The sequence below is a fragment of the Rhinolophus ferrumequinum genome, chromosome 21 (genome assembly GCF_004115265.2).
Source record: "Rhinolophus ferrumequinum isolate MPI-CBG mRhiFer1 chromosome 21, mRhiFer1_v1.p, whole genome shotgun sequence".
In the NCBI taxonomy this organism is placed as follows: Eukaryota; Metazoa; Chordata; class Mammalia; order Chiroptera; family Rhinolophidae; genus Rhinolophus; species Rhinolophus ferrumequinum.
Window position 1 is genome coordinate 18,967,072 of NC_046304.1, and position 24,785 is coordinate 18,991,856.

A 24,785-nucleotide genomic window follows, 5' to 3' on the forward strand; every position below is an offset into this window, starting at 1 on the left:
GTGGGCTCTCAACCACAAGGTTGCCAGTTCAATTCCTCGAGTCCCACAAGGGATGGTGGGCTCTGCCCCCTGCAACTAGCAACGGCAACTGGACCTGTAGCTGAGCTGCGCCCTCCACAACTAAGACTGAAAGGACAACAACTTGACTTGGAAAAAAAAGTCCTGGAAGTACACACTGTTCCCCAATAAAGTAAAAAATAAATAAATAAAGTAAAAAATAAAATAAAATAAAAAAAGAAATGGAGAAGAGATTTGTGGCTGTCGGCGTAAGGATGGAAAATGGGAATGAGAGGGGAATGAGAGGGAAATGCATATAGCTATAAAAGAGCAATACAAGGGATTCCTGCAGTGATGGAAATGCTGTGTACCTTGATCATATCAATGTCAATACCCTGGTTGTGATGTCGTACTATATACTTTTTCAAGATGTTACCACTGGGGAGAACTGGGTGAAGGATACATGGGATCACTCTGTTTTATTTCTTACAACTGTATGTGAATCTACAATCATCTTAAAAGGTTTTATTTAAAAATGAAATCCTTTTCTATAGATTGTAAGGGTTTGAATGACAGAGAACAGGAAAAATCATTTAAGAGTTTTATTGTTAATATTCTTACACACACACACACACAGGACTTCATTGATAAAATATTCTGGTCAATGAATCCTTAATAAATGACCATTTTCAATGAGAATTCCCAACCAAAAAGCTTTAAAGTCTAAGAGGAATGACTCTCTCCTGGTAGGATTTCTGGCAGAAGACCAGTTCAGTGGGTGCAGCCGTTTTGTCAGGAAGCCTTCCACAACCCCGAAACCCCCACTCGTTGTTAATGGCGTCCCTGCCTCTTGCCAGATGTGGGGTATCTGGACCTGCCCCATCTGTCCATACGGGCGTCCACAGGCCTCAATGAGTCAATATTAAGTATTTCAATATTAAGTGTTAAGTGTTTCAGACAGTAACTTCCCCTCCTCCTCCTCCTTTTCTTTTCTTTGAGAATGAGGTATATAGCCTGTGTTCTGGGAATGCCTAATACTTGGGGGCTGAAAATGGCAGGTGGTGGATCAAAGTCTGTGGGATGTGAAGAAGAAATGTTAGCAGTCAAGTCTGAAGGCAATGAGAGGTCTTGTGTGATTAAGGAAGACTAGGAAATGGGGGGTGTGTGCTGAGACGGAAGTTCCTGGTGGAAGGGCACGTGTTGTGTTGACAGGCTGACATTGCAATAGTGTTTGCCTTTCTACCCAGCATAAAGCCCCACAGAGCCAAGACGGTCAGTCTTTCAGAAGGTCACTGACACTGTGGTCTGACATTTGCAACATTCTAGGAGAATCCTGCTATCATGCCCTTCTACTCTTTTCAATGTAGATGACTTGAATTGTGGCTTGCAGGATATAATTGCTCGTTCATACCTTTATAAGACTTGTTATTACATTACACAGATCAACCCATTGAAAAAAAAGTCTGTCTTAAAAATACTTTGTTTGGAAAATATGCTTGCTTAACCTGCTATGCTCACTTTTAAGGATGCAGAGCGAGGTCCCTATCTGCAGGCTGGGAACTTTTTCTTTGAGACTGGAGAGTACTGTCACACCAGGCATGGCCACCCGGGGGCAAGCAAGAGCAGCTTGGGCAACGTCTAGAAAAAAATTCCATTAGGAACAGCATCCAAGGAGAGAAGAAAGAGGAAGCTAAGGCTCCCAGTCATCAGAAAGCAGGAAACCCTCCCAGGCCATGGAGATTGGAATTGTCTTGCTGCCTGTTGACTGAAGCCCGTTCCCTGGTGTTCCCTGCAGGATGGTAAGCACTAAGCCCACGCATACTCCCTAAGTCCTAGCCTGTCCCTTGGTGGGGTCTCCTCTGAACGGATTGGTGCCATAGTGCCTCACTGGCTGCCTGGCTGTCTTCAGGACCACCTGCCACAGTGCTGTGCTGCTCAGAAGACAGCCTTGGGTAGACCCTGCTGGAGCCCGACCCAAGGTTACTGTTTGCACGCTGCACTGAATCTTTCCCATCCTGGCTTCCTTTATCTCTAGAATTTGTCCAAGTTACAACAAAAGGACAGCAGCATGGAGATAACTCACCTTCTGATAACAGCATCTTGCTCTTCCTGCCCCAGTGGGTGCAGCCTTGGGAGAATCACTGTGCCTCCCTCCTTGCCAAGGGGTGAGCATGTGACCCAGCCAGGCCAGCCAGCCTCTGTTTCCTGGGAACCAGAATCTTGAGAGTGATAGAATAGGAATACAGCTGATTTCTCCAGACACCAATGTATTGTAAAGTGTGTCTGGTGGTTCCTGCTGCTGGGATTCCCTAATTGTCCTGCTTCTTGTTCTAATCATGACCTGGCTGTTCAGCATTCTTTTTGAGTATTTTGAGTGACCCTTCCAGAGTCTGCAAATTCTTTTTTAAATGAAAAGAATTTGTTTCTTTTGCTTGCAAATAGAAAATGCTAAGTGACACAGATGGACTGCATCTAACAAGGTGACATCACATGTAAGGGATACTTGTCTGGGCCTGAAAATGGGTCCAAAACCACCTGTATGTAGGCCAGATGGTGGAAATGGACCCTGGCAGGAGCAGAATGTGAGGTGACAGCTTGGGGATTCCGGGAACAACACAGCAGGAGCCAGCAAGGCAGTGAGAGTACCCCTCCTCCCCCAGTTATGGCTTTATTAATGGGGCATAAAATTTTGACAAGCCAGGCGATGCTCACGTGGCATCCTGCAGAATGCTCAGATAGGCCACTGTGGGGAGGAATCTGGAAATCCAGAGGTAATTGAAGGAGCAGAGTTGTTGAGCTTGGAGTGAGAAGGCATGCTATCTTAAAATACCGCTTTCTTAGTCATCTGACAATTATTCCTGGCCTATCAGACACTGCTAGATAAGTCAAGGCATATTCTCTTTTAGAGAACTAGCAGTCTAGTACCCTGATGGGGGAAGTACAGGGCTCTGTGACAGTGGGAGCTCCAGATGAGGAGTGGGCTTCCTGGAGGAGAGGGTATCGCAGGCGAGTCTAGCAGGATGTGTAGGAAGGAGTAACTTGAGCAAATAGGCAGGTGGGGTGGACATGGGAGAGGGGCCTTTTAGGCAAGGGCAATCATAGCAGGTGCCAGGGCTATATGGGGCGGGGGCATAGTGTCTCACATGGAGTGAGGGCTGAGTGTAAGGGAACTGGTACCAGATCCGAAAGAGCCTCAGATGTCATGTTAAGGGAACCGTTGAAGGTGTTTAAGTATGAAGCAACGAGATGAGATTTGCATTTTTAAAAGATCACTGTGGAAAAAGATTCGGAAGCAGAGCAAGACTAGAATATATGAGATTAGTTAGGAGTTAGTTGGAATAGTTTGAGAAGGGAAGGGGTCTGGGCTGGTGCAGTGGCAGTGGGACAGGGAAGGAGTCACTGGGAGGGTTATTGGAGTGGTAGAATAAGGCGGAGGAGCGGACAAGAAGCTGTCACAAAAGGCCTCATCTACCAGGGAAGACGTAGTGGTGAGGGTGACAGCTGGTCTTCCAAAGGAGCTGTCCTGTCCATGGTAACAGAACCTTGGATCACCAAATGCCACTTTGTCCGGATAGCCAGACTGTGTCTGGTTTACAGAGGCTGACACACAGCAACGAGATCCACAAGACTGCCTCATAATTCCAAATACTAATGTGTTAACTCCCAGAAGGGAATCAAACTTCAAAAATTCTCAATAGATGTTCCCAGAGGGACCAGATTACAACAGGCACCTGTGCTCAGTCATCACGGGCCCTGGAGGCTGGAAGGTCACCAGAGGACAAAGGGAATGGAGGTATGGATGTGGGTGTGCGGGGAGACTGTAAGGCTATTTATCATGACCGTGAGCTACCTTCTGGCAAGGACTGTTGTCCACTGATGTATCCACGTCTCCTGTGAAGTGATTTCTCATGTTAACGCCTCTCACCCTGGCCAATTACCAAATTTCATCTTTCTGTTTGATCTCCATTTTCTGCACAGTTCCCCCATCCTATTTTGGGTCACTTTTTTCAGTTGACACATTTGCCCACTACAGGCAGTACCTTATTTCTATCATACTGTGGAAATGAAAGCTATGAAAGTTGAGAAATGATTTACATGTCACGTGATGGACTCCATTCCTAGGGCTCATAAATGCTATAAAATCCTATTTATTACATAAAAAGTCTATGGGTACTTCTTTACGACTCAGTATTTTTCAATGTATATCTGATTTTGAAGGGAAACATTAAAACACTGATTTTTCAACAAGTCAATGGGATGAAAAAAAAAAAAGCTGACATGGGGGATGATGGGGAATGGAAAGACTGTTCTAGGACAAAAAAGATTTAAGAGCCATAACATACCCTTAAAATGTATTATGTAGACTTGTTTGAAGTCCAATTCAAATACAAGACTCCTCAATGAACAAACATTAAATTTCTTGTAAAACATGGCAAGAGTGGAAGTGAAATCAGAGACATGTTAGTCCAAGTTTATGGGGATAATGCCATGAAAAAAACGGCAGTGTACAAATGGATTAAACATTTTTCTGAGGGGAGAGAATGCATCACTGATGAAGAGAAGTCAGGGTGGCCAGTGACTGGCAGAACTGAGGAAACATTGCAAAAATTCGTTGAATTGTGCGTCAAAATCGTCGGCTGACTGTGAGAAACATAGCAGACCAAGTAAATATCGATAGAGAAACAATTAGGAAAATCTTAACTGAAAATCTTGTCATGAGAAAGGTGTGTGCAAAATGGACCCAAAGAAGCTCACTGATGAACAAAAGCAAAGGAGAGTTGAAGTTTGCCAAGACCTTTTGGAGAGGCAAGACGATGTTTTGGGCTGTCTTATCACGGGTAATGAAACATGGGTGTACCAATAAGACCCTGAAACAAAGCGTCAAAGTGAACAATGGAAGTCAGCCAATTCTCTATGACCAAAAAAGTTCTGTCAGTCCAAATCAAGAGTCAAAACAATGATGCTAATCTTTTTTGATATCAGAGGGATTATTCATTACGAATTTGTACCAACTGGACAGTTAACCAAGTTTACTATTTGGAAGTGCTGAAAAGGCTGCATGAAAAAGTTAGATGAAAACGACCTGAACTTTTTGCCAACAATTCATTACTCTTGCATCACGACGATGCACCAGCTCACATGGCACTGTCTGTGAGGGAGTTTTTAGCCAGTAAACAAATAACTGTATTGGAACACCCTCCCTACTCACCTGATCTGGCCCCCAGTGACTTCTTTCTTTACTCCAAAATAAAGGAAATATTGAAAGGAAGACATTTGGATGACATTCAGGACATCGAGGGTAATACAATGACAGCTCTGATGGCCATTCCAGAAAAAGAGTTCCAAAATTGCTTTGAAGGGTGGACTAGGCGCTGGCATGGGTGCATAGCTTCCCAAGGGGAGTACTTTGAAGGTGACCGTAGTGATATTCAGCAAGGAGGTATGTAGCACTTTTTCTAGGATGAGTTCGTGAACCTCGTTGTCAGATCTCATACATGTGGAATCTAAAAAAAACACACTCATAGAAACAGAGTAGAATGGTGGTCATCAGGGGCTGGGGAGCGGAGGAAATGGGGAGATATTGGTCAAAGGGAACAAACTTCCAGTTATAAGATGAGTAAGTTCTGGGGGCGGTAATGTACAGCATGGTGACTATAGTTAACTGTACTGTATTCCTATACTTGAAAGTTGCTAAGAGTAGATCTTAAAAGTTCTCACCACACACACATACACACACACACACACACACAGAAAAAATGTAACTATATGCGGTGATGGATATGTTAAGTAACCTTATTGTGGTAATCATTTTACAATATACAGATATGTATATTAAATCATTATATTGCAGGCCTTAAACTTACACAATGTTATATGTCAATTATCTCAATAAAGCTGGGGGAAAAGAGTTAGGATTCCTACAAGAATCTCACATTGGTATTCATCATCTGTATTCTAGTTCATACCCGTGGTCTAAGGTAATTTAGCCTGTGCTCCAGGTGGATATTCTGACCATTAATCCGTCCTTTTAGAGACATCTCATTTCTCCATGTTTGAGACACAGCCTTGGATACACAGTCCCATCATTTCACAAGAGTTCTTTAAATTTGCCCTTTTCCTTTACTGTTGAGCATTTGTCACCCTCGCTCAGGGGAATGAACACTCACCTGTGATCCAAATCCATGGCTTTTAGGTTCCTGGTGACATTCCATTTTTTACTGAAGTATACAGCACTGGGGTCAGCCAGTGTTTTCCCTTTTCCCTCTCAGTCTTATAAAATAAGGGCCAATGGCAACCAAATGTCAAAATAACGGCACAGAAAAGCTAAAAGTGGGGAAGGTACCATGGGACTGCTTAGTTATTGGTTTGTCAGGGCTGTGAAGGTGTCCCAGCTTAGCTAACTGTGACAGGTGACCTAGGAGTATAAATATGAAAGTGTCAGTGCTCCAATCATCCTGGGGAGCTGGCTGCCTTGACAGGTTAACTCCATGGAAAATGCAAGGACGCATCTGCCACTGTCATCCACTTCAGCAGCTATGGTTGGCTAGAATTACACCTTTTGCTTTCTCATTCCCCTGACTGAATTTCAGACTCAGATATGCTTCTCTGAGATTCCACTGGTCATTCCACCAAGATTAGGCCTGCCTATCCCTAAAGCTCCACAATCCCACCTTTGAGAGAGGAGCCAGTCTCACCTCATAACATGTTGTATCTTGCTTGTTACATTCCCTAAGGGTGAGCTTATCAAGGGGCCACTCTACTTCATTCTTCAGTCCAGTTGATCCTGATGTAACCCATCGTGATCGATTTTTATCTTTTCCTTCCCTTATCTCACTTGCTAAAACTTCTGGAGTCCCCAGCGCTGACCCTTGACTGCCAACACTTAGTGTCCACTTTAGTGTCTACTACGCCACGACTCTCGCCTGCCATTCTGTTCTCTTCGCTTCAGCCTTCTCTCCTGCTTCTCTTCCTCCTCTCTCTCCTGCCCACTCCACTTCTCTGTCCATCTGAATCGGTGGTGCTCCTCACTGATCCCTGCCCAGGCTCCTTGTCACTTGCCTGTCCACTCCTACGTCTCTATCACACGTATGTGGATGGCTTCCAGCCCTGCCCTTCCTCCTGAGCTCTGGGACAGCACCTCAAACACAGTAACAATCGAACTCCTTAGAGGCACCATCTAATTCCTGCGGACTCCTCTGGCCTCACACTCTTTCCCCATTACTATGAGGTATAGCAAAACCAGATTAGACACTAAGATGGCCTTATAGCTGATTCAATCAGCCTGATAGGGGAGGAAACAAAATGTTTTTCAGACCCTTGGAATAGCAGCTTGGCATAGTGTCATGGGGATAACATCCGCTTTGTGTTCACAAAGCCTCAGTACAGACCCTGTGGAAAATTTGGGATCCGATTCCCAGGCAACAGCAGAGCCCGGTAAAGGGCTGCAAGCTTGACAGCCTACAGGGTCAGGTGCTTTTTATAGGAGAGAAGGGGAGTGGCGGGGTAGTGGTGAACTAGAGAACATATAAGCCACCTCAAAATGGGACAGTCCCTTCTAGCTTCAGTCAGGCATATAGGTTTGTGTGAATGTAGCCACAATGTCAAGAGAATCCAGAAATCTGGATTTTCATGTAAATGTTGGCAACTAATTCAAAATTTAAAATGTGCTATGTGAGCCAACTAATTTTTTTAAAAACACCATGTGAAATCAGACAAAACACACCACACCTGGGGGTCACATCCAGCCCCCCCCCATGGCACGTGTCTGTGAACTACAGAGAATAGAATGTGTGGAGGCTTGGGAGCCAGACAGACACCAACTCCAATGTCAGTTCTGCTACTCTGTAGCTGTGTGTCTTTGGGCAAATCACATATCCTCTCCCATTTCCTCATCTGTAAAACAGGGAGAACAATACTTCGCCCACTGAGTTGTAATGAGGATAAGAGATCATTTTTGTAAAATGCTAGCACAGAGCAGTTCCCTAAACAGAAGCCAATTAATCAGCACTATTGATACATCTATAAGAAGAACATGTTCACATGGTCAGCATAGGAAAATAGGGCATATGAGCATCACCAAGGAAGGGGCAAGTGAGTCTGGCTGACAGTGCCACAAGCACTTCAGTCCCTAGAGAGCAGTTTTTAGTGCTGGTCTCCATTGTGCATGGAGACAATACCCCCCAACCATCTGCCTTTCTTGGGCTCTGATTCCTGGCTCACGCAGCACCTTTCTGATCAGGAATTCCATTGTCCATTTCCCTCATCCTGGGAATGACAGTCATAGATGAGCAATGTAGCCATTACAGTCTGTGAACAGACCATCTGATTTGTACCCCCAATGTCGTTTGAGTTTAGTTCTCTGGTGCACTTAGAAAAACCAGGTGTTCCAGACTGGGGTTCTGAGCCTGGAACTGGAGGGAGGGCCTGACTAAAAGACGTCCTTCCTGCAAACCCCTAGACGTTACTCTCACTGTCACCCCGAAACTGTCAGCCATGAGAAGCTCCTGCAGGGCCTTCCCCAGAAGTCAAGATCCCTGGGCTACTTCCCTTGTTTGATCCAGGTAAATTAAAAATGAACACTTGCCAAGACAGGTTTTTATAGTATATTTTAAACATTTACATTTAACAAATTAACACATTTTAACACACACAATAGAGTGCTATTTAACTGTGCTAGTCACAGGATAATTACATGGACCTGCCTTTCCCATGGTACAGAAAGCCCTTCTCCATTTCCTCCCTCTGTTCTCCTGGGAACCCCTTTCATCATCTCATGCTTCAAAATTCAGCTCTCCTCTACTGTGAGTCCTTCTTTGATTTTCTTTTGAGGACACTCTGAACTGATTTATGCTACTGTATACTTTTATTATTGTACTTTTGGATTTGTGGTGCTGCCTCCCACTGGCCTGGGAACTCATTGGGGAAAAGAATTGTGTAAACTCTTGTCTGTACCGTAATCCCAGCTCCTAGGAGTGGGTCTGGCAAGCAGTAGATGCTAAATGAACAGATGGAGGGATGGAGAGATAAGAAGGCTCTATCAAGAACAAAGAAAGCATTGAGAAGAGAGATCCAAGATGGTGGAGTAGATAAACACCATGCCTGCTTCCTTCTGTGAACACATTAAAATTATAACTAAATTATAGAACAATCAACCTGGAGAACCATCTGAAGTCTGGCTGAACAGAAGTTTTATAACTAAGGATATAAAGAAGAAGTCACATCAAGACTGGGAGGAGGGGTAGAGACACGAACCAGGCTGGTCCCAAACCTCTGTGTGGTGGTTGAAAATAAGGAGGAAAACTTCGGCTGCAGAGGTTCCGACTAGAGGAGAGAAGGACCCTAGCCCCACTCCAGTACTGGTGCCAGGAAGAGGAGCCACCACAACATCTGGCTGTGAGAAGCAGTGGGGATTCCGACCATACAGGTGGGCTGGAAGGCTGCAGGAAACCCAGACACCCTCTTAAACGGCCCACATACAGACTCACTCTCTCGCAGGCACTCACCTTGGGCTCCAGTGGAGAGACGGTAACTTGAGGGGTGTCGAGACATACAGGGAGCAGACTAAGGTGTGTGTGTCTTCGAGGCCAGGGGTGGAAGACAGTCGCCTTTTTCCCTGTGTGGATTCTTCCTCCCACGTAGCCGGCTGGTGGCCGCCATATTTAATGCGTTAAGCCCTGCCCCTACTACACTTACTTACGGTCAAATCTGAATCTCATTGGTTCAGTGAGCTCCGGAGCTCCGCCCTGCTGATTCACTGGGACCCTGCCCCAGCCAACTCCCCCAACCCTGGAGGCACTTTCTCGGGAAGCAGCCTGGCTTTTTGCAGAGCTACCCCAGGCCCGGTACTGGTGGCAGCCATCCTCGGTTCACAGTATGACCTCTCCCACGTGCCTCCAGATTTAGCACAGGCAGCAAAAAACCACAGGTCACTTTGTAGTTCCTATCATGTAGTCCTCGCTGGTCACAGGCAGTGGGTGACCCAGGCCTACACCAGAGTTGCTCCCAAGAGGCCCCAGAACCAACATACCTGGAGGGTGCCTTCAGACCACAGCAGAGCACCTCCCAATTAGCACCACAAGTGGTGTACACAAAGGGTGGTCTTAACATATACCAGAGCCTGCTGGTGGCAAATCCCACTTACTGGGGTAAACCCCCCACAAAGCAGCCCAGAAGCTGTGGATATGGCCAAATGCCACAGCCAATCAGCCTGATGGTCAATCCCACCCACTGATGTGCCAACAGCAATCAAGGCTCAACTATAACAGGGGGGCACACACAACCCCACAAGGGCCACTCCTGGAGCACCTGGAGCAGGTGACCAGGGAGACTGTGTGAGGGCCCCACAGAGCACCTACTACATAAGGCCACCTGGCCAAGACTGGGAGACATAGCCGATCGACCTCATACATAGGAACAAACACAGAGAGGCAGCCAAAATGGGGAAACAAATAAATGTATCCCAAATGAAAGAACAGAATAAAACCCCAGAAAAAGAACTAAACAAAATGGAAGCAAGCAACCTACCAGATACAGAATTTAAAACAATGATTATAAGGATGCTCAAGGAACTTAGTGAAAACTTCAACAAAGAGATAGCAAGCAGAAAAAAGGACATAGAAACTATAAAAGAACCAGTCAGAAGTGAAGAATATAATGACTGAAATGAAGAATGCACTGGACGGAATCACCAGCAGATTACATGAAACAGAGGATCAAATCGGTGATTTGGAAGACAAGGTAGTAGAAAACACGTAACCAGAACAGCAGAAAAAAAAAAAAAACAATCCAAGAAAATGAGGATAGTTTAAGAGACCTCTGGGACAGCATCAAGCATAACAACATTCACATTTTGGAGTACCAGAAGTAAAAGAGAGAAAGTAAGGGATTGAGATCCTAGTTGAAGAAATAATGACTGAAAACTTTCTTAGCCTGGTGAAGGAAATAGACATAAGAGCCCAGGAAGCACAGAGGCCCAAACAAGATGAACCCAAACAGGCCCACACCAAGACACATTATAATTAAAACAAAGGTTAAAGACAAAGGTTAAAGACAAAGAGAGAATCCTAAAAGCAGCAAGAGAAAGGCGACTAGTACTCATAAGGGAACTCATAAGAGTGTCAGCTGATTTCTCAACAAACTTTGCAGGTCAGAAGGGATTGGCAGGAAGTATTCAAAGTGATGAAAAGCAAGAATCTATTACGAAGATTACTTTACCCAGCAAGTCTGTCATTTAAAATTGAAGGACGGATAAAGAGCTTCTCAGACAAGAAAAAGCTAAAGGAGTTCATCACCACCAAACCAGTATTACAAGGAATGTTAGAGGGACTTCTTTAAGAAGAAAAAAATAAAAAATATGAATAATAAGATGGCAATAACTACATATCTAGCAACAATTACTTTCAATGTAAATAGATTAAGTGCTCCAATCAAAAGACATAAGAGGGCTGAATGAATAAGAAAACAAAACCCTTACATATGTTGCCTACAAGAGAATCACTTCAGATTGAATCACATACAGAGACAGAAAGTAAAGAGATGGAAAAAAATATTTCATGGGGGAAAAAAAAAAGCCTGAGTAGCCATACTTACACCAGACAAAATAGACTTTAAAACAAAGGCTATAACAAGAGACAAAGAAGGACCAGTGATCCCACTTCTGGGTATTTATCTGAAGAAACCCAAACTACTTCGAGGGGACGTGTGCATCCATATGTTTATCACAGCATTGTTTACAATGGCCAAGATGTGGCGGCAACCTGGGTGTCTGTCGATGGAGTGAATAAATAGTAGGTAGCACATATATACTCCTACAATGGAATATTGCTGGGTCATGAAAGGGGATGGGTTCTTGCCCTCTGCAGCGGCATGGATGGGCACTCAGGGTGCCGAGTGAAGTGTCAGACAGAGAAAGACAGAAGCAATGTGATTTTGCTTATATGTGGAATCTAAAAAACAAAATAAACAAATCAGAAACAAAATAAAACAAAAACACAAAGCATGTAAACTGAGAGGAAGAGTAGGAGTCCCAGGACAGGAAGTGGTTTGGTGACTCTCGTCTGTGGGTTGCGTGGTTGGGGAGCTGCACCTCCATCCTGCTCTTCTCTGGACTTTGGACAGCATTCGTCTCCCAGGCGTATCTTAGATACGTGTCGGACCCTCACCTGAGACAGCCGCATTTCTTTCTGGTGAAATCCCCCCGATCTTCAAGCTCAGTTCATCAGCAACCACCGCCTCTGGCACCTGGACACAGCCACACACATTTTCTCACTGGATCCTAACAACCACCTCATGGGTAGATAGCATCACTTCATTTTTCACAGTCTAGGACACAGAGGTTGTTTCTGACAGAGGTCAGAAACTATTTCACAGATGAGAAAACTGAGGCCAGAAAGGGACTTGGCTAAAGTGTCACAGTGAGTGGGTATGATTATAGTTTCCACTTCAGTGCTACGAACACCCTTCATTGTGACATGAATGCTGTTTACACTTTTAGAGTTGGCATGTGAGAAGCAACAACTCAAAACAATTCAAAACTCATGCTCTCTCCTCCCTTCCTCTTAATATTCCAAAACACGGTCAGCAATTTAGAAGCTCTGGTTGGCCACTTGTGGAGAGAAAGCACAGGCTTTGTGTGTACACTCTGACAAGACTGTCATTTGGATGAGGAATTCATGGTGCAATCATCTCTCTCACGGTTTGTACAGTCTTCTACAGGCATTACCCAACTGGGAGTGAAGAAACCATTCTAGCACCTAAGCACTTTTCCAAAGCTTCTCAGCAAAAATTACTGAGCACATATTCCAGAGTTGGACAACACTGTCATTAGTGCCAATACTTTTCATTCCTGACCCATGGCAGACATAATCATTGAATCCAGGACTCCCTGGGATTCAACCCAGAGAAACAGCCCATCTCAGGGCAGCAACCGAGGCAGCTGCAATCAATTGACTGGAGTTGGTGCATGTCATCAAATCTTAATATTTCATCTCATTGCATGCCAAACTGTTGTCTCTTCCCTCAAGTCTGGAGGCAGGGCATGGACAAGAGTTGGGAGGAGACAAACCTGTGAACACATATTTATAACCAGGTTATATATAAAACCAGGGATAAATATATGAACACAGTATGTGGAAACACATATGACACAATGACTAATTTTGCCTAGAATTGTGCCGCAGAGGTGAGCCTTGAAGGATGAATAGGAATTGAACAGGCTAAGCAAGGTGAGAAGGGTATTCCTGGCAAAAGGACTAACATATATTAATGCTTGGGATTCAGGAAGCACTGGAACAGGTGTAAGGAGAAGAAAACCTATACTCAGAGTGGGAAGGACCATTTTCCTGCATTTCTCCAAGCCATGGATACGTCACATATAAAAATGTTAATAGTGCGGCAGCCAGTTTGCTCAGTGGTTAGAACGCAGTGCTCATATCACCAAGGTCATTGGTTCGATTCCCACATGGGCCCTCCACAACTAGATTGAAGGACAACGACTTGACTTGGAGCTGAAGGGTCCAGAAAAAACACACTGTTCACCAATAAAATTTTTTTTAAAAAGTTATTAAAAAAATGTTAACAGTACCTGCCTTATAAGGTTGTGGTAATGACTGAATAAGATAATGTACGTAATGCTCTCACATAGTACCCGGTTCAAGAAAGTCAGCTCCTACCGATGTCTCCAAAATACTAAGGGGCATGAAGTTAATCTTTGACAATTGAGTCAGAATAGGTGTGAAGTAGAAGAACATCATCAGATTTAAAACATTTCTATATTTTCCATGATAAATACACATGTTTATAATAGAAGAGTTGAAAATATATTTAAAAGAAAAACAAATCTTACCTTACTCCCCCACCCAGCGAGTACCTCTTAATTTTTTTGGTGCAGTGTCTTCCAGTCTTTCTTTATTCAGTGCAATTCTTTTCTATACCTATAATGATACCATATGAACAAAAAGTCCGGTGGTGAACACACAGTGTGACATACAGATGATGTAATACAGAATTGTACACCTGAAACCTATGTAACTTTACTAACAATTGTCACCCCAGTAAACTTTAATTTTTTAAAAAAAGTCCTCTGTTTTTTTCACATAAAAATGATAATGTAAGCAGTTTTTTATATTATTATAACCTCTTTGAATGTATCATTTTAATGGCAGCATTCATTGAATGGATCTATTATAATTTATTCAACCATCTCCCTTCTGTTGGACAAGTAGGTTATCTACAATATTTTTCTTTTTTTACTATTGTCAGTGATGTTATGGAGAACAGCTTGGCACATATGGCTTTTTTCCTGTACTTCAGATTATTTCCTTAGGATAGAGACTCAAAGGAATTAGAGAATTTAAGGGTTTTGAGGCAATGCTACCAAACTATTTCCTGAAAGGGTGCCTTGACACTCTCCTCAACAGTGTTTGTTTGACACAAGCCTTACCAGGTTTGGGCAGGCTTATTTAAAACTAAATCTCTGCTAATGTGTTGGCCACAAGAACAAAAGCAAAAGCACAGCATTTCCTTCATTATTCAGAAGTGGGAGAAGACCTCACGTGTCTCATACTCAGTTCTGTATTACGACATCTCAATGCTTAGTTTTATTTTTTTGTTTTTGTTTTTGTTTTTTTAAGGAGGGCCCAGTTCACAGTGGCCCATGCAGGGATCAAACTAAAAATCTTGGTGTTGTTAGCCCCAAACTCTAACCGACAGAGCTAACCGGCCACTCCTCAATACTTAGTTTTTATCCAGTTGTTTGATGGATGGGGAGAGATCTTAAGTTGTTATCAAATATACTTAAAATATTAACTCATTGTCATATTTTAAAGAAATATTTTGTCTGTTGTTTTAATTCTGCTGGAATTAAATCTACAGGTCTTTTCCTTTGCAATCACTTCTTTCCTTTAAGGATTTGAAAGGGCAGGAATTTTTAGCTCCCTTGGATAAGTCACCTCTCTCTCTGGATCTCAATTTCCCATCTTTTATAAGGGTGGGTAGGCAAAGATGTGATCTCTCTGCTTCCTTCTAGGTATAGATTCTTGGACTGTGGACCCCACAGGGTAGCTCCATACAGGCAGTCCTCTCCATGTGCTCTGGGGCGCCAGCTGGAGAATCCCTTTTCCTTAATGGGTTCATTTAGTCATTCAACTACCACCTTCTGAGCATCTACCATGTGCCAGGCATTATTCTAGGTGCTGGGGATACAGCAGTGAAGAAAACAAAGCCTCTGCCATCACTTCTAGTAAAGAGAGACAGATAACAAACAAACAAGAAAGTTATAATAATGCTGATGGTGATAAATACCATGGGAAAAAATAAACTGAGGTAAGGGGTTAAGGAGTGCCAGGAGATGGGGGAGGGGGGTTGCTATTATACACAGAAGGATCAGGTGATATTTCAGCAGAGACCTGAAGGAAGTGAGAGAGCCAGTCAGGTGGATATCTGGGAGAAGCGCATTCCAGTTAGAAGGAACAGCATTTCTGCAAAGACCCTGAGGCAGGAGAGACTGTTGGACAAGTTGGATGGGGAGCAAGGAGGCCAGGGTGGCTAGAGCAAAGGGAGCAGGAAGGATGGAGCAGGGGAAAAGGTAGAGAGGGCACATGGTTTGGGGGCCCTCATAATGACTTGGCTTTCATTGAATGAAATGGAAATCATTGGATGGTTTTGAGCAGAGCAGCGACCTGGTCATAGTTATGTTTTAAAGGAGTTAGGAGAGCCACCTAGTCTAGTGGACACCGCAGGCTCCAGCTCTGAGATGAGCCACACCCCTTCCCAGCTGACGGACCTTGGTCTTGTCTCTCAGTTCTTTATCTAGGAAATACTTCTAAGATTCAGCTGGGTACCCCTCCCTCACTGCAGCTGACCTAACTGGGCCAAGCTTTTGTGTAGGTAGCGGGGAGGGGCACGAGCCAACCCAGGGTCTCTTATCTGTCATGTGGAATTTTCTGTCTCTAGGAAGACCACAAGGTGGTGGTGGTCGTGTGGGAATGTGGCCCTCATTCAATCTCCCAGTAAATAGCCAGCGTCTACTTATTCTGAGCCTGGACCTCCTTCTGGCTCAGGGAAGATGGGGGATTGTCAAAAAGTTAGCAACAAGCCCAAACATAGCCACGGTGGCCGGACGTGGAGCCCCCACCACCCCAAGAATCAGATCTGTGAGTCATGGCCCAGGGCCTCCCTCCAGAAATCCATTCAGCTGCCCTATTGCCAGGGAAAGCAGCCTTTCCTGGTTCAGCTCCTCCCAGACCAGGCCAGGCCCCTGAATTAGCACACCTGGAGTCCCGTCACTCCTCTGTTTAAACCACTTGCCACAGTCGAAATCTTACATAGATTACGATTCTTTGATGTCTCTCCCTACTATAGAAACTGCAGGGCCCGGTAAAGGCTTTGTTTTTGTCACTGCTGTGTTCCCAGAGGTTCCCCATCCTGGTCCCTGACACATAGGAGTACTCAATAAATTCACTGAATGGGTAAAGAATGGAGAAAGACAGGTAAAGCTTTTTTTCCCTTTTATAGGCAATAAAACAGGCCCAGGAAGGAGGTCTGACTGCCTCTGGCCTAATTGCTATAGTAGTAGCACACAGGAGCATAGGGCCACACCTAACAGCCTCCAAGGCCCTCCACTGTGCCCTCCTCCTCCTCTGCCCTTCCAAGGGCACTGCAGAGCCAGGCCCCAGCCCCAGAAACAAGACATAGTTTCCCAGGAAAAGATCCTAGGGCAGGAGTGGAGCAAATGACTGCCTATTAGTAAAAATAATAGCACTTAACAATGCACCAGACACCGTTCTTCCACAACAACTCTGTGAGGCGGGTCCTATTAGCACCCCCATTTTAAAGATGAAGAAAAATGATACCCAGGGAGGTAAGTGGTATGTCCAAAATAGCAGCAGAGCCTATGTAATGGAACCGAGGCAGTAAATGAAACTCTAGGCTGCACTGTTACCACTGAGTTACAGCACCAAACATGGGCATAGGCATCAGACGTCATGTGTTTTGCCAGCTGGGCCTGGAGGGCCCGAAGTCCTTGTTCCCTCAACTCTAGATTGGGATCAATAGTGGCTGGCTTACAGGCTTGTTGCCAGATAAACGCGCGCAGAGTTTAGTACAGTGCCCAGCACACGATGAACGATCAGTCATGTTAAGTACTGATATTATTTTGTGAGTGTTTCTGGGCCTGGGAAGGAGGGCTGCAGGGCAATCTGCTTGCACAGTTTGCAGGTGAAGTCATCCAGTGAGCTAGGCCGCGGAGCCCCTCACCAGCTCAGACCGGGCGGGACGAAAGTGAAGGAGACAGAGGCTCTAGCCCCGCCCCGTCAATCTTTTAAAAGGGTAGGTCGGACGCAGGCGCAGAAAGCCCCGCCGTCCGCCTCGCGGTCGCCCTGACTTGCGAGCGCATGGAGGGGCGCGCGAGCCCCCTGGGCGAGCCCCGTGTCCGCCCCCGGGCTGTGCTGTGCCGCGGCCCCGTGGAGCCGCTCGTCTTCCTTGCCAACTTCTCCTTGGTCCTGCAGGGCCCGCTCACCACGCAGTACCTGTGGTACCGCTTCAGTGCCGACCTCGGCTACAATGGCACCCGCGACCGCGGTAGCTGCAGCAACCACAGCGTGAACCCCACCATGCAGGTAGCGGCTGCGGCGGGGAGAAACGAGGAGCGTGGCTGGGAGCGGGCCCTAGGCTAGAGCGTGGGGGTAGCTGGGGGGGCCGCCGGGGGTTGTGGATGTTGGGTGGTGGGCATGACCGGGAAGTGCAGTATAGGGGATGCGTCAAGTTCCTCCAGCCTCGAGGGTTAACAAAAAGGGGTAAAAGGAAAGGAAAGGGACCTAGGTCCATTTCCCATAAGTCTCCTTCCAGGGCCAGTTTTTGAGAGTTGTACTAAAATTTTCTGAGGTTTAGGGCTCCCAAGCAAGTCCTCGTCCTGGAGCTCCCAGGATGGTAATGGTTTTGGGGGGGAGGGGGCAACCTAGAATGAGGAAGAGCATCCTGGTAAGACTGTGCCCCCGCAGGAAGTGGAGACGCTTACTTCCCACTGGACCCTCTACATGAACTTGGGCGGCTTCCTGGTGGGACTCTTCTCATCCACCCTGCTGGGGGCTTGGAGTGACTGTGTGGGCCGCCGCCCGCTGCTGGTGCTGGCCTCTCTGGGCCTGTTGCTCCAGGCTCTGGTGTCCATCTTTGTGGTGCAGCTGCAGCTACACGTGGGCTACTTCGTGCTGGGCCGCATCCTATGTGCCCTCCTCGGCGACTTCAGTGGCCTCCTGGCTGCTAGCTTTGCCTCCGTGGCAGATGTCAGCTCCAGCAACAGCCGAACCATCCGAATGGCCCTGCTGGAAGCATGCATCGGAGTGGCAGGGATGCTGGCGAGCCTCCTTGGGGGCCACTGGCTCCAGGCCCAGGGTTATGCCAACCCCTTGTGGCTGGCCTTGGCCTTGCTGATAACCATGACTCTCTATGCTGCTTTCTGCTTTGGTGAGACGATGAAGGAGCCAACACCTGCCCGGCTCTTCACGCTCCGTCACCACCGATCCATTGTCCAGCTCTACATGGCGCCAGCCCCGGAGAAGTCCAGGAAGCATTTAGCCCTGTACTCACTGGTCATCTTTGTGGTGATCACTGTGCACTTTGGGGCCCAGGACATCTTGACCATCTATGAGCTGAGCAAACCCCTCTGCTGGGACTCCAAGCTGATTGGCTACGGTTCTGCGGCTGGCCACCTCCAGTACCTCAGCAGCCTGCTGGGCCTGCGGCTTCTGCAGTCCTGCCTGGCTGACGCCTGGGTGGCCGAGATTGGCTTGGCCTTTAACATCTTGGGGATGGTGGTCTTTGCGTTCGCTACCATCACACCCCTTATGTTCACAGGTAATGTGTGTGGGCTCAGGGACAGTTTGTCCCAGAAGCACTGGGTGAAAATTGGGGCCAGCCACTTGCTGCCCCCAAATATGGCTCATGCCTCTGTCTTTGGACACATTGTTGTGCTCTCCACCTGCATTGGAAGATAGGCACTTAAGAAACCTCATTTAAAAAAACCTCATAAAAATACAGACCTTCAGTAGCTAAAGTAATTAATCCACGTTATCAATCATAAATATTGTTAGTAAGATAGAACAACAGACAAAAGTATGGCTCATACACTAATTGCTTCACTCCTTGGCCTCCCACAGCCTACATTCGTGGTGTTGTTAGACAAAGTCCATGCTATTAATGCTTAATACTCACTTCTCTGAGTCACAGGACCTAACTCAAATATCCTTGGTCAGCTTCTTTGGGTTTTTAGAAAAGCCAGTCTTCTCCCACCACAGATATTAAATTCTTGCTTAGGTTAGTTCTTCTTTTTGGTGGGAGAGGGGCAGCTGGGAATGAGGAAGTTAACTTTTTTAAAGGGACAGATTTATATTGATTAAGCCCTAAACTGTGTTGTGTACAAAGTCAGCCATTCAGTAATCACAAGCTTATTAAGTTGGCTGCTTGCCTGGACAGTGAGGCTGAAAGGGACCAGGTACTTTTCTCTCCACCACCCCCCGCCACAGCATTTTTCATGGACTCGGTGCTGGGCTCAAAGCCCGCAGGGGTACAGAGATGATGAAGACACTGTCATTGCTCTGGGGAGCCTCAGCAGGGTGGGATTTGGGGGCCTGACACCTGAAGGGGCCCTTGGATGCCTCATCGTATACCCACTTTGGAGGATCCACTACCTCCTAGGGGTTTGCGGTTTTGCCGAGGAGGCAATAGTTACACAAGGGAGAGAAATGGCTGTGAAGGAAACGGTATAAGCCTGTGAGTAACTAAACACAAAGCATAAAGGAACTCACGTTTAACATGTGCTTACTATGCTGTGCTCTTCATGGGTGTTACCTGATATATTCATTTCTTAGGGCTGCTGTAACCAACTGCCACACATTTGGTAGCTGAAAACAACAGAAATTTATTCTTTCACAGTTTTGGAGGCAAGAAGTCAAGAATCCGTATCACTGACCCAAAATCAAAGTGTCAGCAAGGCTACGCTTTCTTCAGAGGTTCTAGGCGGGAATCTGTCCCCTGTTTCTTCTAGCTTCTGGGGCCTGCTGGCATTCCTCGACTCTGGCTGCGTCACTCTGAGCTCTTCCTGTGTGGTCACATTGCCTCCTCTTCTGTGTGCCTTCTCTGTTCTGCGTCAAACCTCCCTTTGCTTCCCACTCACAAAGGAGTCATGTGATTGCATTTAGGGCCCAACCTGATAATCCAGGATAATCTCCCCATCTCAAGATCCTTAACTTGATCACATCCGCAAAGACCCATTTTCCAAATAAGGCAACGTTTACAGGTTCCAAGGATTAGGTCCTGATATTATGGGAGGCCCATTATTTAGCCTACCCAGACCCATCTTGTGGTGAAAGCTGTGTTATCCTCTTAACAGGTAGGAGCCAGGCCCAAGGCCCCACAGTTAGTAAGCGATGGCATCAGGTTTTGAACTCTGGGCTGCCTCTAAAGCCCATGCTTTTTTTCTGTGCCCTGCCATCTCCCTACAACGTGGGTGAGGCCTGCTGGCACCACAAGAGGTCTGACAAGAACGCAGTTGGTGGGGAATCAACGTTCATTCATAAAAGAGGTAGCAAGCAGGCTAAGGCTGGAGAAGGGAGTCTCTATTCCTCCTCCGTCGTTATCTCCTTCCCCATCAAGGAAGTCCTTCCTGTGTCTAACTTGAGTCCCACTTAGGGTATGTGTAATCTCTGCTGCCCCTCTCGGGCACCCCTCTCCCTGACTCCATTTTCCTGATGATTGTTTCTTTCTCCACAGGATATGGGCTCCTCTTCCTGTCATTAGTCATCACACCCATTATCCGGGCCAAGCTTTCCCGGCTGGTGAGGAAGTCAGAGCAGGGTGAGTGGCAGGGTCAACCAGTGTCTGGTTCCTTGTGCCCAGTGTTGCATGGACAGATTGCCCAGGGTGGCAGAGGACCACCATCAGTGCCTTGGATGGATTTTCAGACAACAAAGTTGTCAGTCAGCAGGGCACAATTTTGTTCTTTGGGGTAAACCAAGCAGAGGATTTGCCCTCCCCAGACCCCAACTTTTCCATCTGTAAAATGGCTGTGATGATGCCAAAGTTCCCTGCTTCACAGGGGTGAGAGCAGGCAAGCTCAGGGGGAGTGAACAACCTTGTGATGTAGGTTTCATTGTCCCCGGGTGACAGATGAGAAAGCAGAGGCGCAGAGGGTTAAACCGACTCACCCAAGGTCACTCAGTAAGTGATGGAGCTAGGAGGCAAACCCAGGTCTCTTTAAGAGCAGCAGGTCCTGGGATCTGGGTTTTAATCCTGGCTCCGTTACCCACCGGCTGTGTGATCTTGGGCAGGTCCCTTTCCTTCTCTGGGCCTGTTTCCTCATCTGAACCGTGGTTTGCTCTTGATGACATCTACAGGCCTTTCCAACTTTGACAGTCTGACAGAGTTTAATCTCAACTTCTGTTGGGTGGTTGCTCATTTTGTAAAATTTGGGTTCTGCTGAAATTTCCATAAAGAATAGCTTCTCAGGCCTCTGGATCTTTAGACTCCCAATCTGGAAACATCTGGCTCATCCGCTTTTCCCCATCGGCTCTGGAAGGAGGATCTGGTGATGACATTTATAGCCCCTTATAGGTCCTGTTGTCCTCAAAACCCAGGTGCTTTCATTCATTCACTCAATATGCTTTTTTTCCTAGCACCTTCACTGTGTCCAGAGGTGCCAGGGTGAACAGGAGAAAAGAACAGCCCTTACTAACTGGCTTCCTCCAGGGGGCCAGACCCTGTGACAAGGGCTTTACATGTGAATTTCATGTCGCTAACAATCTATGAAATGGGTGTTCTCCTTATTTAACAGAAGGGGCATGGAAACCCAGAAGGATAAGCGACTTGTTCAGTGACCACACCGCTAATAAGTGTTGGAACCGGGAATTAACTCATCTCAAACAGGAGATGATTCCAAAGGGGATAAACCAAAGACCGTTTTTCTCAGGCTTTTGTTAGAAGATACCACGTGTACTTCTAATACATGGATTTAAGAACAGCCATTTGCTTCATAGCCCCCGTATGCCAGGTGCTTTGCATCCATGACTTCGTTGAGCCCTTGTCACAACACACGATGTAGGATGTATAGGTGAGGGAGGCGAGGCTCACATTAAGTGACTTGCCCCAGGTTACACAGCTACGAGGTAGAGGGGCCGGGGTTTGAACCTAGGCCTTTCAGACTCCGCAGGGTGATACTCATTTCTTCACAGGTGCTCTCTTTTCTGCTGTGGCCTGTGTGAATGGCTTAGCCATGCTGACGGCCTCAGGTGTCTTCAACTCGCTCTACCCAGCCACGCTGAACTTCATGAAGGGGTTCCCCTTCCTCCTGGGAGCTGGCCTCCTCTTCATCCCGGCCATTCTGATTGGGTAACACAGGACTCTGACCCGTGCTCTTATGCCCTTTATCCCAAAGGTTTCCTCTTCCTCCTTTTCCCAACCAGAAATGGCTGCTTTGTTCCTGGAACCCTTCCCCTGTGGGTGTCTCAGTCCCAGCCTGATTCCTCCCTGGCACATAACTGCCTAACCCTCTGGGAGCCATTTCCCAAGGGCAGGGCAGACGGGCAGTAGGGAAAGGGTCGGGCTGGCGTTGCTCCTTGGCAAGGCTGTGTTCTCTCCCCGTTGCCCGCCTCCATTCACATTTTACAGATGGAACTATGGAGACAGAGATGTGCGAAAAGGAAGCGCAGAGAGCTTCCTCGGCTGGTTGTGGCTGGGCCACAGGCTAGCCTGCCCCACTGACTTCTGCCCCCATAGCCTTAAGGGTCACTTGCCAGAGCCCTCTTCTCTGGACATTGTCTTCCGTCTTTAGCTTGGGGAGGGTGATACTTGTACCAGCCCATCCAATAAAGCCTGTGTTACTTCCCCAGGAACTGACGGTCCCCCATGTCAAACCTGAACGCTCTCTCTGGTCTCTCACAGGGTGCTGGAAAAGGATAATCCTCGCTCTGAATTCCTGTAGTTTCCCCAGAGCCCCTGATCTGCCTGGACCAGAGGACAGAGGGCAAGAGGAGCGAAATGAGCAGTAATCAACTGGAAGTATGCGTCTGGGACCCCACCCACAGCAGCACCAGCAGCTCCCCTCAAAGGCAGGATTCACCTTGGATAAGGGGGCCCCCACCTCATCCAGAGCTGTGTCAGCCTATGACTCGAGGATGTATCATTGTAACCAGACAGTCTGACTCCAGGGCAGGCAGTGGGGGAGCCATTTGGAACAGGGCTCTGTTTACCCTTTATGCCATCAATCACATAGAACCCTCCAGGGGAGAGGAGAGGTTCTGATGGAGGTGACCCGTCAGGGACCAGCTGAAGCGTGAGGGCTGGCATCTCTGCTTCCAACCCAAACTGCACAGCTCGCAGTGTGCAGTTCACGGCGTGCAGCCACCGGTCACTCCTTAATGATGAAGACTTGGAGGGGAGGAAAGGCTGTGGGCGTGGGGGGGACAGTGCTACTGACCAGGTGGGTTTAGCAGTGCCAATCACAATAAAGCAGTATAAGCACACTGAAATGACCCTTCTGGCTCCCAGAGTATTGGGCTGTGGGGCCCTTTATATTCCTGTTCCCAGTGTGCCCCCCATAGGTCAGACAGGCAGCCGCTGGGCTGTGCAGAAGCCCCTGAGCTGCCATGGGATTGGTCCTGGGCATGGCCGGCCCAGACCTCATCTGACTGCCCACTCTCTTCTGAGCTGCTGGAAGAGGGAGGGCTGCCGCCACACTTGCATCAAGCCAGGCAGAGGCTCAGAGCAGAGCCTTGGCTGCTCGTTACTGAGGGTCAGAGATTCGCTTCCTAAAGGCACCTACGTGTATACTGGTCTTCCTGGCTACAACAGCCCCAGCAGAATCCGTTTTTGTTATCCCTTAGCCCTTCAACACCTCCCCTCACCAGGTATTTCAGCTGTGCCATGTGCTGAGACCATCCCTCGTGCATCTGTAAGGCAACGGGAACCTGGAGATGGGCCTGACTCCTCATAGCATTCAGGGGCTCCAGCTTCCCAGAGAATAAGGAGGCCTCTTCTAGGTTGTAAGGAAAGCCAGGACCTGACGTTGAAAGGCAGAATTGGATTCAATATTAAGGCACTGGCTTTGATGAGAGCCATAAGCCCCCAAACCCAAATCAGGTGGTACTTAACCCCTTCAAACCAGGATTGGTCACCGGGCTTCGCCCCCTACTGCCATTTCTACCCTCATTCTCTCACCAGCCCTGCCAGCCAGTTTTCTGACTGGAAATTATGCAAGTAAAATGGGTGGTGGGGGTGCCTAGGGCAAACCAGGGTCAGCTGTGGCCTCTGCAGCCAGGGCCTGTTTCCAGATTCCCATCTCAGTCCCCTCCGCCATTGGGAGAACATCAAGGAGAGGGCCCTCCACTGACTCCTGCATGAGGTGGGAGCCGGTGAGGGAAGAGGCTCTGGACCGGCCTCAGGCCTGGGCCTACTCCAGGCGCTGCATCTCTTCTCCTGTGACCTTGAGCAAGCCCCTTGGAAGGGCTACTTCAGCAGTGCCCCAAATTGTCTGATCATGCTTGGACAAAGTTAGGAAACACTGAATTAAATAATGTTCTGAGATCCTTTCCACCCTTATGTTCTAGAATGAGATGTATCTCTTCATGGGCCTGGGGGAAGGATAAACGAGTTGGAGCTGGACTTTTGACCTTTTGAGTGCCCCTGAGCAGTTCTTGGTCCCTGGGAAGGGGTGGGGTGAGGTGGAGTAGGGACCTAGCTGACTCAGCCCCGACCTGGCAGAGCTACAGCCCAGCCAAGCAGAAAACCCTGGCCCTGCAGAC

At 47.2% G+C, this 24,785-nt stretch overlaps 1 protein-coding gene across 1 annotated transcript; it reads left to right on the forward strand.

The window, feature by feature from the left end:
* Window positions 1-17,319: 17,319 nt before the first annotated feature.
* SLC46A1 (solute carrier family 46 member 1) lies at window positions 17,320-24,582 on the forward strand. The gene is made up of 5 exons (XM_033089282.1): window positions 17,320-17,612; window positions 17,994-18,846; window positions 20,761-20,844; window positions 22,218-22,374; window positions 22,927-24,582. Exons 1-5 carry the CDS (start codon window positions 17,388-17,390, stop codon window positions 22,964-22,966), a joined length of 1,359 nt encoding a protein of 452 aa, XP_032945173.1. The 5' UTR covers window positions 17,320-17,387; the 3' UTR covers window positions 22,967-24,582.
* Window positions 24,583-24,785: the final 203 nt, after the last annotated feature.